The sequence below is a fragment of the Denticeps clupeoides genome, chromosome 2 (assembly GCF_900700375.1).
Source record: "Denticeps clupeoides chromosome 2, fDenClu1.1, whole genome shotgun sequence".
In the NCBI taxonomy this organism is placed as follows: Eukaryota; Metazoa; Chordata; class Actinopteri; order Clupeiformes; family Denticipitidae; genus Denticeps; species Denticeps clupeoides.
In genome coordinates, this window is record NC_041708.1 from 13,744,779 (window position 1) to 13,760,933 (window position 16,155).

The 16,155-nt window shown below is 39.5% G+C and overlaps 2 protein-coding genes across 18 annotated transcripts in view; one reads left to right on the plus strand and one right to left on the minus strand.

Moving 5' to 3' along the window:
• The first annotated feature begins 6,702 nt into the window (after positions 1–6,702).
• mlh1 (mutL homolog 1, colon cancer, nonpolyposis type 2 (E. coli)) lies at positions 6,703–15,550 on the plus strand. Of its 2 annotated transcripts, none has more exons than XM_028970771.1 (19): positions 6,703–6,956; positions 7,147–7,237; positions 7,339–7,437; positions 8,359–8,432; positions 8,500–8,572; positions 9,055–9,146; positions 9,936–9,978; positions 10,068–10,156; positions 10,241–10,353; positions 11,815–11,908; positions 11,984–12,137; positions 12,238–12,578; positions 13,016–13,149; positions 13,270–13,378; positions 13,470–13,533; positions 13,646–13,810; positions 14,002–14,094; positions 14,239–14,352; positions 14,478–15,550. In XM_028970771.1, the coding sequence occupies exons 1-19, from the start codon at positions 6,850–6,852 to the stop codon at positions 14,646–14,648; spliced, it is 2,220 nt and encodes a 739-aa protein (XP_028826604.1). In that variant the 5' UTR covers positions 6,703–6,849; the 3' UTR covers positions 14,649–15,550. The 2 variants fall into 2 exon arrangements, with proteins under 2 accessions (XP_028826604.1, XP_028826605.1); XM_028970772.1 differs by having other exon boundaries at positions 14,239–14,365; positions 14,478–14,591.
• Positions 15,207–16,155, minus strand: part of lrrfip2 (leucine rich repeat (in FLII) interacting protein 2) — a 29,741-nt gene continuing 28,792 nt past the window's right edge. For 14 of the 16 annotated variants that reach the window (XM_028970765.1, XM_028970763.1, XM_028970755.1 and 11 more), the window contains one exon: positions 16,019–16,129. In XM_028970765.1, coding sequence (XP_028826598.1) covers positions 16,019–16,129 — 111 coding nt within the window. Of the gene's footprint in view, positions 16,130–16,155 lie in introns of all 16 variants that reach the window. The other 2 variants (XM_028970770.1, XM_028970754.1) reach the window with 1 other exon arrangement.

The following is a 16,155-nucleotide window of genomic DNA, read 5'->3' on the forward strand; positions in this document are numbered from 1 at the left end:
TGCTGTCACAGCATTATGGTTGTAGAAGGGTGGAATCCTTTGCTTTTGTGGTCCTCTTAGGCCCTGTTAATTTCTGTGGTCGAGATGTTGACCTGTTCCAGTTCTTGGTTTGAGTGTTTTCTTAAGTTGACGTTGAGTCTGAATGATTGGATGCATTTAAATTCAGTTTTTCCCTCAGGAGAAAAGAATCCTATAGCCAAGTATTAAATTAGAAACACAGGAGGGACAAAGAACAATGAACAAAGAAGCCAAGGTTAACCTGGTCAGACACAAGTTCAAGTGATAAGATCAGAATCTGCAATGGAACAAAGGAACAACCCTTGCCTGGAACTGAGCCAGGGCTGCTGTATTGTGAATGTATGAAAGCATAGCATTAAAGAATTGCATGCTCTGTAGAACATGTGACCTAGAGGGGCCGCTGCCTTGTTTGTTACAGTTGTGGTGTGTGTCCATGGTGATGTCTTTCCGGAAGCTCTTCAGTTAGATGACCAGGAGGAAGAGGGCAGAACCGGAAGCACATTCTGGATAACCTTATGAGTGGCAGTGAGACGAAGGAAGAGGAGTCTGAGAAAAGTCTTATGCTTCAGCTCTATGTACAAGTAAGTCATGCTTGGTGCAGTATTGCAATATGGATTATAGAAAAATGTGTCAACCCACTTGGACTATGTTTCTAGTGTGCATTAACATTACAGTGTTTGAGCTAGCTTGGTGGGTCAGAGACAGAAGTGTTGGGAAATTGTACAAAAATGATGACCAACCATGTCTCTTATACACAGCACGTGTGTATGAATCAGCTCTGAATCTATGAGCTGGAAAGAAGAGAGCTTCCCAGAAAGACACAGATGACTGTGGGTTTATGTGGAGACATACGATATGTGATATGATTTTGCTTCATGCATATTTTGAGTATTCAGTGCAAAGCAGACATGCTCATTCTGACCAATATATATAATACAAATACTCTTTAACAATCACATAACCATTGTATGGTTACAATGTGCATTTGTGTGTATATTGGTTTATGTGATTGTTAAAGAGTATTTGTATTATATATATTGGTCAGAATGAGCATGTCTGCTTTGCACTGAATACTCAAAAATATGCATGTACGTACCTGTTTTGTATGACAAGTGAAGCCTACATCAAAAGCTCAAGGAAGCTCACACGCAGCCAAAATGCCCAGAGAGCAAAATCATATCACATATCGTATGTCTCCACATAAACCCACAGTCATCTGTGTCTTTCTGGGAAGCTCTCTTCTTTCCAGCTCATAGATTCAGAGTTGATTCATACACACGTGGTGTGTATAAGAGACATGGTTGGTCATCATTTTTGTACAATTTCCCAACACTTCTGTCTCTGATCCACCCTCAAGGTTATCCATTCAGAAAGTGAGGTTGGTGGTGAGGAACAAAACTGATTATTTCCATGCCAGAGTCCCCTTGAAGAAGGTTTCTCATGAAGTAACATAGAGTTGCACAACTGAGTTTCACTGCAACAGACGTGTCCCAACAGTCACCCCCTAATTCTCAAATAATCTGTGGTATCATACACAAAAACAACTATAGATGGACAGACCGAAAGGACAGATAGTTAGATTGTGTAGTGCAAGCACATTTAAATTAATTCCTAAGGGCCTTACCACTTATTTGCAAATTGTATTGTTGATTTGGAATCCCTGGTTTGTGTTCCAAATGTCTTTCCTTTGTTTTGTTTTTTTTTCTTTGCAAAAAAGAGATGCAGAGAGACCAGTGAGTGTAAAGCTACTCTTGCTGCAGCTACAGAGGTTAACAACTGTGTACTTTCCCCAACCATCCTTAGCCTACCTACATGCATTACGTGTTTTACATGTTGGAATGTTGAAAGTGTGGGGAGTAGGTGGGGTTATGTCTTGTTTTTGCATCTTATATAGTCAATGAAAAAGAAAACTAAAGCCAACCAAGAACATTTTTAGACAGAAAGAAATCCATACACACACAAACACACACACATTTACACAGGCACACAGTACCAGTCAAAAATTTTAGAGCATGCTGTTTGTTTTCTCATTTTTATTTAAAAAGCTGTTCAATGTATAATTGTTTAAACATTACAAACAAATAAAAAATCATGGGCAATGAATGTTTTTAACAGTTAACGCATCAAAGTAGCCACCTTTGACACATATAGTTGAAGACACACATGGCATTCCCATACATGTGTGGCACTTGTAGACTGTTTTGCTTTCACTCTTCTGTGCAGTTCATCCCAAACCAGCTCAAAAGGGTTTAAGTCTGGAGACTCTGCTGACAAAACTTAAGTACAGCTTGTACTTTTGGTCATTGTATTGCTGTAGGATGAACTCCTGACCAACTAGGCCCATTCCAAGGTGTAGTACATGGCGCTGCAGAATGCTGTTGTAGATATTTTGGTTCAGGGTGCTTGTCACTCTGTACAAGTCACTGAACTTGGATCCAGCAAAATAGCATAAGCTTCATAATACCTTCTTCCAGTATTCAGTTTTAATGGCACAGGCAAACCTTTTTTTCACATTTATGGCATTTATGGCATTTATCGGACACCTTCTGGTGCATAGCCCACTAGGCTACTACCCACCTTTTTCTTATTTTGACATCTTAGCACAGTGGCTTTCTTGCTGCAACTCAAACCTGCAAGTCTAAGTCTTCTGTGCTTGAAGCTGAACCACCTGTCAAGCAAGTTGTTGACTCTCAGAAACATGGGTCAACCAGACCTCTTCCTGTCAGAGTCCCCCCAGCTTTCTGAGTGCCTTTTGATGGTGAGGGAGACTGTACACACTAACACCTTTACAATTTCTCAGCTGGAAAGGCCTACACTTTTATGTGTTATGATGATCTGTCTCTCTTAAACTGTCTTGCTATCTTTATAGCAAACACACCTGGGTTCAATTTCCAGCTAATGCAACTGAGCTGTTTGGGGTAAGGAAGCGGACCCGTGATCAGAAGGTTGTGGGTTCAAATCCCGAACTGCTAAGGTGCATCGTTCCCACACACTGCTCCAGGTGCATTTCATGGCTGCCCACTGCTCACAAAGGGTGATGGGTTAACACATTTCGTTGTGTGCTGTGCTTGCTGTGTATTACAATGACAATCACTTCACTTTCAAACAATGCTCACAAGGGTCTGGAACCACAGTGTGTTCCAACACTAATTTTATGCAGACAGAGGGAGAATAATAATAATAAAAAAGGGGGTGTCAAGTTTTCAAGGTCTGATCAACTTCAATTGCTGCAGAACAACAATCCTCACCCTTTTATCCCTGGAAATTCAAAACATGTCTACTTATTGGACTAAATGAATTTGTATTTAGAAAAAACTTTTATTCAGTTAATATTTAGATTAGATTAAACTTTGTATGTGTAAATATGATTTCCGTTTAACTGTGCATTTTGCTTTTAAGTCAGATATTCAAAGTTAAAAGGAATGTTGCTGCCGTCACCTTGCAGGTAGCCCCACCCTGTCCAATAAGCTGCAAGGTTCAGCCCTTGTATCACTGCAACACACTAGATTGTTGAATGGTGAACTTTTACTGTTTACACTGTGGCCTGGAGTAAAACCTTGCAGCTTAACCAATATTTACACAGGTGCAAGGATTACATTTATGGCCTATGATTATCAGCATATTTACCTGTCTTAGTATGGGTGTATGTGCAGTATGTGTTCACATGTTTCAGATTTTATTCATAGTCATCATAAAAAGCATTGTAATAATCCTATTTTGACTGAATATTGCAGTCCACAGGCCACATACACCATTCAACCAGTTAACTAGGAGACTTAAATTTGATTTAATTCTCTCACAGAAAATACCTGACTGTAATGGCTGTAATGGCTTTTTATTTTTAATCCTTTAAAAAACATACAACAAATCCAAACCAAATTCAAAAATGATTCTGCATTCATTTGGACTGAATGAGATCTCCAGACATCTGTAAGATTGATTATTTGTTGCAGCCTAACTCCATTCAGGAGCTAAAAAATATTCAAGAGACTCACTCTGTATCCCTTTACTGGACTGAATCATGGCATGTCCTGCAGTGTCCTCTGCAGTATCTCTGTAACCATCTCAGCATGAAGAAGGTTTTTTTCTACCACCATTCCAGGTGGAAAAACAGAGAATAAAACTGAGATTTATTTCTTGACATCTTTACAAACCATTTCAAAAGAGAGTAGTGGTGGCCTAGTGGGTAAGAAAGCAGACTCTTAATCAGAAGGTTCAAATCCCGAACTGCCAAGGTGCCACTGAGGTCCCCTTGAGTAAGGTACCATCCCCACACTCATGTCTGCTCACTGCTCACTATGCAGAGATCACATTTTGTGCTGCTGTGCTGCAATCACAATGGAAATAATAGCAAGTTAACATTTTAAACCTTTCCATCACAATGTAAAACGTGCAGTTACTGTAACTTGTGTTTTTCCACAGACGCTGGATTCAGTTTAGGTCTTGAGAATTTGGAGGCTTGTCATTATATTCCTCAAGCCATTTTTGAAACTTTTTTGCAGTGTGGCAGGGCACATTACATTCTGCCACCAGGGAATACTGTTACCACAAAGGCGTGGTACATGTCATAGTAACATACACATGAATGCAGGACCGCCATTTGCCATTTTTCCTGTTTTGGACCACTTTCTCACCAGGAACGTCTCACAAGAGCTGCAGTGACCTAGCAATCACAATTGGGTCCTGGTCAAAGTGTCTCAAATCCTACACCATTTGTTCTGCTTTCAACACATTAATCTTAAAGACAAAATAATCACTTGCTGCATCTTGATATATCCCACCCACTGCCAGGAATCATTTTATGAAGAAATCAATGATATTCATAATATTAAGGCTGGTAGTGCTATGCTATGACACAATGGCACAGTTGAATAAATTAATATTTCAATACATATGTACTGTATGCTTCATTTTAAAGTACTGCTTTAAAATTATATTGTTCTTGCACCTGTCAACAGCAGTCTGGCTATCATCCATCCAGTAGTCCATTAAAAAACCTGCACTTGATCCCAAAGTCCTTGCTAACCAAACTCCATTTTCTCTCTAAGGTCTCTCTAAGTAATTGAGAAGTCAATTACTAGCCTTTTTTTCATTCCACTACTAAACTACTATGATAGATTTATGTTCCTCCCGAAAACAAAGACCTGTAGTCTTTTTATTTATTTTAAAACTCCTATTAATATATTTTATATTTAATGTTATCTTTGATGTATATTTTAATCTTTGTGACAGCTGCTCTTTCTTTTATCTGTTGTGTTTTTTTATTCTTCTATACAGTGTTCTTGTAAAGTGCTCTGGGGGTGCACAGCTCAGACCCCCATTCACTCTACAGTACATCTTGTCAGAATCATTTAATAAAGAATCCAACTGATATCTAACTTACATTTTAGAAAGTACTGTGACTGAATTATACACTTGGGTCAATTCAATTTTTTCAATGGATCTTAATCCTTTGTCACCTTGTGACAGGCTGGACTGCTGCAGCAGCTGAGCTGTAACTGAAATGTATGTTCACGAAAGCCCGGGTCATTGCTGTTTACTTAAATATCTGTGAATGATTTTCTTTGTATTTAATGATTCATTAAATTATAGACTCTAGACCAGTCTACACATACTGTGTAGCCGTATAGGCTTGAACACATGATCGATAGTGCCGATAGTGACCCATAGATGTATACACTAGATGTCGTTGATTGGGGCCATCTATTAGAGCGCATGCGTCAACAAAGCCGCCATCTTCGGACAGGGATGCGCTCCTTTTCAAATGAATAAAAGGACCAAGGTGGAATACAACAGTAAAAAACCATAAACAGGCAAATTTGAGAATCGATTTTTATTCAGACACGTGTTTATGACCGAGACATGAATACATTGATAGAGAAGCGGTTTCTGAAAATTAAGCATACTTTTATTCAAAATGTAATCTGCATATAGGTGCAAATACAACACCACAAAAAAGGCCAGCAATGTTCACTGAAAGACCATGATCAGCCCTGTAGCATGACCACTCATACATTTATATTTACATTTACATTTAAGGCTTTTGGCAGACGCCCTTTTCCAGAGTGACTTACAACGTGCTTTCACGCTATTAGCCAAAGCAACAGGAATTTGTATGGATTTACATAGAACTACAATGAGCTATACACAATACATTTTTCAGACAAGGAAATCATCTATTTACCTGCTTACTTGGAAAAAAATAATTATAGACAGGGCAGGTCCATACAGAAGCTCTTTCCTACGGGATGGGGGTAAAAAGACAGGTGCTCTGGTCTGTAATTTGGTCTGAAATGTTATGCCTTGATCATTCGATATTACAGCCTTACGCAGCGCAAAAGTTCCACATCTTCGCTTGTACCATCAGAGAAGTGTGGTTGAATGAGCTCAGATCCCCGTCCAACATGGCTGCGACATCTAGTGTTGCGACATCTAGTGTTTATATCTATGATAGTGACCAAGCAGTGAACTGAAATGTGGAACACAACTGCAAATCAGACAGAGAAGAAAGTCCTCATGGCGTTTCTAGTGTTGGTCCTATGCACGTTTCAAATTTCACACTTTTACCAACTCACAACTACGCGCACAACGACAACTATGTATCCGATTTATCATTCGACTTGGAATTAAATAACGCGTCCCCCCCTTACAGGCTTCTGTAGTTTTACCATGTTACCACTCCAACCAATGAGCGGGCGCGTGCTGTAGTCGTTCTCCTGGACCATCAAAACCTGGACCATTAGGCGACGCGGAAATTTTTGCGTGCGCGGATATTTAGAAGCGTTTTAGTTTATTTCGCTTAGATAATTTAACTTTTCGGAAAGTAAACACATGGCTGGGGTGATACGGAGGCTTGACGAGACGGTAGTTAATCGCATTGCGGCCGGAGAAGTTATTCAGAGGCCTGCGAATGCGATTAAAGAAATGATGGAGAACTGGTGAGCAGAACTTTTCAATCAGAGAGAGCATTGGGCATTAAAACGTTTAGCAATGAGTTCTAACAATTTTGACTAGTTCTGTGAATGTATAAATTGTATTATGGTACCGTGCATGCTATATTAAGTTATGTAAATGAATTATGCTAACGTTTATCTGCATTCTGTGTTTTAAATTTCTTCCTCTATATAGTTTGGATGCAAAGTCAACTAATATTCAGGTGACCGTTAAGGACGGTGGACTGAAACTGATCCAGATTCAGGACAATGGAACGGGCATCAGGGCAAGCCTTTGGTCTTTCTGAGATGTAGCTGCTCCTTCCCATTTAGCCACACACTTGTGTATCTGTCTGATTACTTGTGTTTGGATCCCTTTTCCTAGCAGAAGGAAGACATGGAAATAGTTTGTGAGCGATTCACTACAAGCAAGCTTCAGACATTTGAAGACCTCTCTGCTATAGCAACTTATGGTTTCAGAGGAGAGGTCTGTTTCATATTCTGTCACAATACCATACAGGGAGTGCAGAATTATTAGGCAAGTTGTATTTTTGAGGAATAATTTTATTATTGAACAACCATGTTCTCAATGAACCCAAAAAACTCATTAATATCAAAAACTGAATGTTTTTGGAAGTAGTTTTTAGTTTGTTTTTATTTTAAGCTATTTTAGGGGGATATCTGTGTGTGCAGGTGTATATTACTGTGCATAATTATTAGGCAACTTAACAAAAAACAAATATATACCCATTTCAATTATTTATTATCACCAGTGAAACCAATATAACATCTCCACATTCACAAATATACATTTCTGACATACAAAACAGCGACCAATATAGCCACCTTTCTTTGGTGGCAAGTGCACCCTTGACTTTTCTCAGTTCATGGGCAGTTATTTTGCACCTTGGTTTTTCCACACACTTCTTGCGACCCTGTTGACTATTTTGAATGAAACGCTTGATTGTTCGATGATCACGCTTCAGAAGCTTTGCAATTTTAAGAGTGCTGCATCCCTCTGCAAGATATCTCACTATTTTTGACTTTTCTGAGCCTTTCAAGTCCTTCTTTTTACCCATTTTGCCAAAGGAAAGGAAGTTGCCTAATAATTATGCACACCTGATATAGGGTGTTGATGTCATTAGACCACACCCCTTCTCATTACAGAGATGCACATCACCTAATATGCTTAATTGGTAGTAGGCTTTCGAGCCTATACAGCTTGGAGTAAGACAACATGCATGAAGAGGATGATGTGGACAAAATACTCATTTGCCTAATAATTCTGCACTCCCTGTATATCATATTAAATATACATGTCAATGAGTGAGTGTGTGTTATATTTTTAACTGGATTTATTCTTATAATTTACTCTACTTATTTTTTATGATTTACTCTTCTCTCACAGGCTCTTGCCAGCATAAGTCACGTTGCTCATGTGACCATCACAACAAAAACAGCTGATTCTAAGTGTGCCTACAGGTGAGCTGGTACTCTCAGAAAAGAGTGTCTGGGAAGTGAACCTTATCAACCTGATCCTTTTCCACAGAGCCAGTTACTGTGACGGGAAGCTGAAGGCTCCACCGAAGCCATGTGCTGGTAACCAGGGAACCCATATTATGGTAACCACTCGCATGCAAACATTTAATTGATTAGAAGCACCAATGCAAGAACGTGTTTAATGTACTGAAATGCTTTTTAATGTTTTATTATGTTATGTTTTAAATAGACTAACACTCGCTTTAGAAATGAGGGTCTTGCTTTTGATGATTAAATAATTTTTCAAATATCTAAATGTAAAACATGTTACCATGTTAACAAAGAGAGAACATTGAAATGTTTGTTTCTTCTTCTCGCTATTGTGCTAAGCAAAGTAAAACAATGTTGGTGCATATTTACATTGATAATTATTGATAACTACAATCAGTAGTTACATAGACAGTTCTGCTGGATACATTCAGGGACACACAACGGGGTTTGAAGGGAGGTTTGAACCTGTGACTCTGGTTTTCTGGTTTACAGGCAAGTGTGTTACCCACTAGGCTACTGTCACCCATAACATTTTCATATGTGCTTTGATTTATTGTAGTGACTGTGTTTACAGGTGGAGGATCTGTTTTACAACGTCTCCACTCGCAGGAAAGCCCTGAGGAGCCCCAGTGAGGAATATGCCAGGATTGTCGAGGTGGTGAGTAGGTGGGTGTGAGAATTAAAGCATTGTGGGACACCCTTTCTCATCCCTTTAGTCGTCTTCTAACTAGGGCTGCACGATTATGGAATATAATCATGGTTATTTAGGTAAAACACATTTTTATTGCACTTTCTATTTTGAACAAGCAGTAAATGAACATAGCTTTCTGTTAAAAATTAAACTTAAAATAAAAAACAACTCATAAATAACAAATGTATCCAAGACAAAGGGCTAACAAAAAATATATATAGCAATTGCAGAGTCCAATGATAAAGTGCACAAAAGGCACATACTACAAGGAACAACAACAACAACATTTATTTTTTTTTATATAGCCCATAATCACATACAGAATGTCTCCATGGGCTTCATACTACAGGCCTAAATATTTTTGGTGATAAAAATCAACATTTTCTGGCTTAAGAGATGATTGGTCAGGGCACTATGAAATATGAAAAATTAACATCCGTTTGCCTGATTAATTAGAAAAGATAATTATAGATAGGGCAGGTCCATATACAGAGGCATTTTGTATAGATTTGTCAAGAACTATAGACAATGAACTGCAAAATATACAGGTGTTTATTTATTTATTTTATTGGTTGAGAAAGTGTTTGATTTGATATGCTGCAGAACCCGCTATTCAAATGTTAAAATCGCAGACGATCAACTTAATTTAATTGTAGCAGTGAAATCATGATTGTGATTAAAATTTGACCTACTTCTGACCTTTAGAGGTTATGTTGCTTGTATGTGTTAAAATGTATTTTTACCTCCATTGCTTCATCTTTTAGGTATGCTATACACAACTCAGGAAAAAGTTTCACTGTGAAGAAGGTGAGATCCCTTCTCTGGTTTCATTTGTGAGTGCACGTATCATATGTCTCACACAATGTCTTGTGTATTTTTCTGTCTTGGGGGGGAAGCAAGGGGAGATGGTAGCTGAGGTAAAGACATTGCCCAATGCTTCCATACTGGATAACATCCGTGTTGTGTTTGGAGTGGTGGTGAGCAGGTGAGAACCCCTCTGTTATTTTCACATCACAGAAGGACCTGTGGTTGTTGATATAGAAAAATAATGGATGTGTCCTGTTGACAGGGAGCTGATTGAAGTTGGCTGTGATGATCAGAAACTGTCATTCAAACTCAAGGGTTATATCTCCAATGCCAACTACTCAGTCAAGAAATGCATAGTCATCCTATTCATCAACCGTAGGTCTCAGAGCAGAGGTTCCGACCAGGCCTCCCTTTTAAAGATATGAAAATTGTCAGTTTATATATGTTATATTGAATAGTTTATCAGGCTTAATTAAAATATTTATACAATGCACCACATTTTAACTCTTTGTACTGGCTATCATATGTTAAACTTAACAGCACTCAAGTAGCTCACACCATCTTGGTAATTTTATTTGCATGTATTGATATTGCATAAACATTATTATAAGTGTTGCACAGTTTGGTTACCCATTATACATTGAAATATTTGGTGCAATAATTTTGCCTGAATGCTTATAGAGTTCACATAATTTTATTGTGGAAGTTTGTTTTAAAAAGTGTTTTAACAAGTGAGACTAGTTTTCTGTGTCCCGTGCATCACACGACAAGTTTTCAAACTGCTTGTATGGTTTTTGTCATAACTTTATATTGAACTACCCAGTAATAAGGCACGATAAGTACTACATACATGTTACACTTGTTTATAGTTCAATGGCATTGAGTGTAGAAAGAGAGAGACTGTTCTGTTATTTTTCTCTGTCTGTTAGACTTTTGCTTGTAGATCATTCATTAGTCTAACTGATTGCCACTTTCAACTGTTAATAATTATTTGTGCATTATACTTACTGAAAAATGTTGAAAAACGTTTAATGAATAATAATGTGTGAGTATGGAATTGGGCAGTGAAGTGATTGTCATTGTGAAGCACAGCACATGTTGCACAGAACGAAATGTGTCCTCTGCATTTAATCCATCACCCTTTATGAGCAGTGGGCAGCCATTATAGGTGAACGGGATACAGTGTGTGGGGACGGTACTTTGATCAGTGGCACCTTGGTGTTTTGGGATTCGAACCAACAACCTTCTGATTACTGGGTCACCACTGCCCCACGTATGAGTTCAAGTAGTATTCTAATATGAAATAATCATGGCCGTTAAGTAGTTTTTTTTTTTTGTGTGTTTTGCCACTTCTGGTATTACTTTGCACGTGTGATTTATTGACTGCTGGGGGTTTAGATTGTCCAGAATGAGAAAGGAGAGCTGTCAGTTCCATTTTACACTTTGTCAGTAAAAACATCATCAAAGTTCCTCTTTTTGTAGCATAAATAATTACACACATGAGGATAGTTTCTTCAAGAAACACAAATTACTAGCAAGAGTATATTTTTTATGTAAATCCTGTGTATGTGCTTCTAATATGCTATATGCATATTCCAACTATGAAAATAGATCTCTGTTTTTATAAGCTGATCTTGTTTTTTTTTTAGCTTGGCACCAATGGAATAAGCACATACGAAAGACCCTTCATGTGAATCTGACTAAATAGTATCATGTTTTCACATTTCCCCAACCTCCAGGCCATTGGTCTGTACCCCTTTACCTAACCATTGTTTTAGAGCAGCAGTGTTTTACATTGGGGGTTTTTTTTTTTTTTTTTTTAAACATCTTTTGCAGATCGTTTAGTGGAGTCCAGTGCTCTGAAAAAGGCCATAGAAACGGTCTACACAGCTTATCTGCCCAAGAACACACACCCATTCCTCTACTTGGGGTAGGACTATCCCCTTACTCTTACCTGCAGGCTTTTGTATTATCCTGTAATATTTTTCTGTTCAAACACCACCAGCCTGGAAATTGCCCCACACAATATCGACGTGAATGTCCACCCCACCAAACACGAGGTGCACTTCCTCCACGAAGACGCCATTATCGAAAGTGTTCAGAAGCATATCGAGAGCAGGCTGCTGGGGTCAAACTCCTCCCGCACTTATTTTACCCAGGTTAGGTAAAATTCCAGAAGTTTCTCTCCATTTCCTGTTCCTCACTTTTTGCCGTCTTACTGGTTACAGAAGTACTCAGAAGGCTCCTCTCTGGTTCCAGACACTTCTGCCAGGTCTTCCTGCCACCTCAAGTGACGTAAAGATCTCATCCAGTGGGCCAGATACAAGCGAGCGAGTCTACGGCCATCAGATGGTGCGCACTGACTCCAAAGCACAGAAGCTGGATGCCTTCCTCCAGCCTTTGACTAAGGCCCTGCCCAGTGTTCTCACCACTGTGGAGATGAGTGGGGCAGAGCTGGTGGAGGATAAAGCCTGCTGCTCCTCAGAGCTGGAGAATCAGGAGATTATGATGATGAAGCCAGGAGCTTCTGTGGTGGAGGAGAAGACTGCAAAAGAGCCAGAGAACCACAGTATAGAAGCTTCCACTGAAGTCTTGCCCAGGTGAGGGGGAAAGAGCCAATGGATATACTTATATGCAATATTTTATTTTGCAAATGGTGTTGATTAAAAAAACCCACACAGTATCATTAATCAAATAGAGCTTTAGAATAGAACCAATTCAGTTGACTTAGTGGTAGTGGGTGGGAGTACCTTAGTAAGACACAAATCTATGAACCAGAAGACCACAAAGTCATATATTTAAACCCCACTTACTACCATTTTAGCAAAACAATTAACCCTTAGTGTCTCCAGGGGGATGATCCCTGTAACTACTATTTGTTGCTCTGGATAAGGACATCTGATAAATGCCATAAATATATATAATAAATGTTTTTTTTTGTTGTCTGCATTTTCATGAATTCCTGTGAAATTATGCAGCTGTCTACGCCCTTAAACATTCCACAAAGTATTAGTCAGGTTACGTGGTGTGTGTTTAGGAAGCGACCACGTGTCAGTGAGGAGGAGGAGGAAGAGGATGCACTGACTGCTGCCTCTACAGCAAGAAGACGTGTCATCAAGCTGACAAGTATAAAGGAGTTACGAGAGGAGATCACAGAAAACACTCACAAAGGTACTGTAGCACATACACACAGACCCAGTGTAATGAATGCTAGAACATTAGTTCTTATTTAGTTTAATTAACTGGAACTGAGGCCTTTTTATATGATTAGCTTGATTGTGGTGTCTGCAGGACTGCAGGAGCTGCTGCAGAACCTCTCCTTTGTGGGCTGTGTCAACCCCCAGTGGAGTCTGGTGCAGCACCACACCAAGCTTTACCTGCTGAACACCACAAGACTAAGGTAGATGACAAGCCCCCCCCATTTTCACCCCCGCATTGTTCCTCTCTGGTCTGTGTTACTGATCTTGTACTTTTAATGTTCTTGTCTACAGCCAGGAGCTATTCTATCAAATCTTGATCTACGACTTTGGAAACTTTGGTTGTCTGAGGTTGTCTGTAAGCCCAAACCGTTTGAAATATCCACTTGGAACAACCTGAAGTGGAAACAGAGCCCCATACAGAGAAGCAAAATGTTCTATTAAATTTTTTTTTTTTTCTTTAAATGCAGACTCCAGCCCCACTCTATGATCTGGCAATGCTGGCTCTGGACTTGGAGGAGAGCGGCTGGTCAGAAGACGATGGTCCAAAAGAAGGGCTCGCAGAATTCATAGTGGACTTCCTGAAGAGGAAAGCTGAGATGCTGGAGGACTATTTTTCCCTAGAGATTGATGAGGTAAATAAATGTGTAGGTTTATGGAAGTTGATTTAAAACTATTCTTGGCCTAAACAGATTTCTACTCAGAAATCTGTTGCATTCACCATTCAGTCTGTGTAGTCCAACTTACCGTGTTAATATAATATTAAGATGATAATTACAGCTGCTATTTAATGTCAAAACATTATTGTTTTGAAACCCGCTGACAGGATGGGAACCTCACCGGACTCCCGCTGCTGCTGGACAACTACCTTCCAGCCATGGAGGGCCTTCCGCTGTTCATCTTACGTCTTGCGACAGAGGTACATGTTCTTGGACAGGAAGTGTGATAGACACTTTTTGTGTGTGTTCATGTATCTATATCTGATTATGGGCAGAAATTCCTTGCTTGAGAGGCTTATTCTGCTTAACATGAAACCTCTATTGGAGTGTGTTGTGTTCTTTAGGTGAACTGGGACAGTGAGAAGGAGTGTTTCCATGACTTTAGTTTTGAGTGCAGCAAATTCTTCTCTGTCAGGAAGCTATACACCCTGGACACTGACCTAGGAGCAGAGCCTCAGGTACACGTTGGAGTTGAGTTCTTCTCCTCTTCTCAGGATTTATCCAGTTTCTAAATCACCCCCTGGAAACTGGAATTTCTGAACCTCTAAAGGACAATGCTTTTTTTTTTTTTTTTTTTCCACAGGAGGTTGAGGAGACTGTGAGGGGCAGGACTTCATGGCACTGGCACGTGGAGCATGTACTCTTTAAGGGATTTCGCACCCTTTTCAGCCCCCCAAAACACTTTAGTGAGGATGGGAGCGTGCTGCAGATTGCCAGCTTGCCTGAACTCTACAAAGTGTTTGAGAGATGTTGAGCTCACACTCGTTCCCAACCGAAATCAGAACTGCTGAGCCACTCAATGATTAGCAGTAGGAATTGTGGGAATTCTAAATGAGCTTTTTCCTCCTTCACCTATAGTATTTGTTGCATTACAGCCGCACAAACACTGTAGATTATATAATTTTGAAAACAATAAATAAAGTTTCACAAGTTTTCGCTGATGTCCAGAGCTTTAATAATTTTCACAATTGGACAGCCCAGACGGTGATAGGAATATATACTGCTGGTGTATAAACAGGCATATTCTGTATTGAGCATTTTCAATCAACAGGATGTCTTCAGCCTGTTGAAGACTGGATCAGTGGATTGTGTAACCAAAACAAATGAAATTAGTTATCACCCTATTGTCTCTCATGCCTAACCAGAAGGATCATGTTGATTGTCCATTTTTGCAAATCTTGTGAGCATGATATAAGAAGACCCCCCCGCCTCTCTGACAGTAGCTGGCACAGGGGTCTGGTTTAGGTCAAGATACACAATGTAGTGCAATGAACTGCATGTTGGAAAAAAAAAAAGCAGCATGAAGAAAGGGAAGTGAACATAGAACGTTCTTTATTAATACATTTTTCATGTTCGACCTGGTCACAATTGCTTTGGGCTCCTGAGACATGTTAATTATTATTATTGAGCACTGCGAAGGCTACCAGGAACTTCACCTGACATTTGTTACTCTCCATCCCGATTTTACCATAAATTCATATAAACATTGGTACCGTCAGCATTGGGGACTAAATGAGATCATGAGCCCAGTGGAATCCTGGGATATCTGCATCAGTAAAAAACAAAAACAGCCCTATGGTGATGATATAGCATGAATTTTAATGTTTAAAATGTGGCAAAAAGAAAATCACCTATCCACATTTCTCCTCGCTTACTTCCAATAATTTTAAATATTTTTGAAAAAAATTAGAGAAAAAAAAACACAGCAGACACAACTGGTTATAAAATCCTGACTGTCAGTCACATGACATCATTGTGTAGTGTAACGAGTGTGAGCCCTCTGTAGGTAGGAAAAGGCACTTTGAGAGGGGGTTATGGTCAGCAGCAGTTTTTTAGGATAGAAAAAATTTGTTTTTAAACTCACCCGACAAAGACAGACCAAAGAGCAAGACCTGAGATCCCGGCCAGACACAATTAAAATCATAGTGAGGAACCATAACAGAGAAACTTTTTTGTCTCTTGAAATTTTTCTGAAAGGCTACCACTCCATGGTGGCCCAAGGGAACGAGGGACTTGGCTGTTGTGAAGTGTGTGTAAGTGACATGTTTTAAAGGCTTTGGGGTGGGGTGGTGGTGGTTGGTAAGAGCTTTGCGGTGTGGACAGCTGTCCAGAAAGCCTGATCCCTCACTGCTGGGACAGCAATGCATTGCGGTTGGCCTTCATCTTCTCCAGTCGCTTCACCAGATGATTGTTGGTCATCTCCATCTCCTCAATCTTGTCCAGTGCTGTGCGTAGCTGAAGGCAGAGAGCAGAGTGTTGTA

Bases quoted from the DNA above. Each gene is read 5' to 3' on its own strand.
- mlh1 (XM_028970771.1), top strand. From the start codon at position 6,850: ATGGCTGGGGTGATACGGAGGCTTGACGAGACGGTAGTTAATCGCATT. The intron at 6,957-7,146 runs GTGAGCAGAACT...TCCTCTATATAG, and splicing joins AAAGAAATGATGGAGAACTG to TTTGGATGCAAAGTCAACTA. The intron at 12,138-12,237 runs GTTAGGTAAAAT...CTCTGGTTCCAG, and splicing joins CCCGCACTTATTTTACCCAG to ACACTTCTGCCAGGTCTTCC.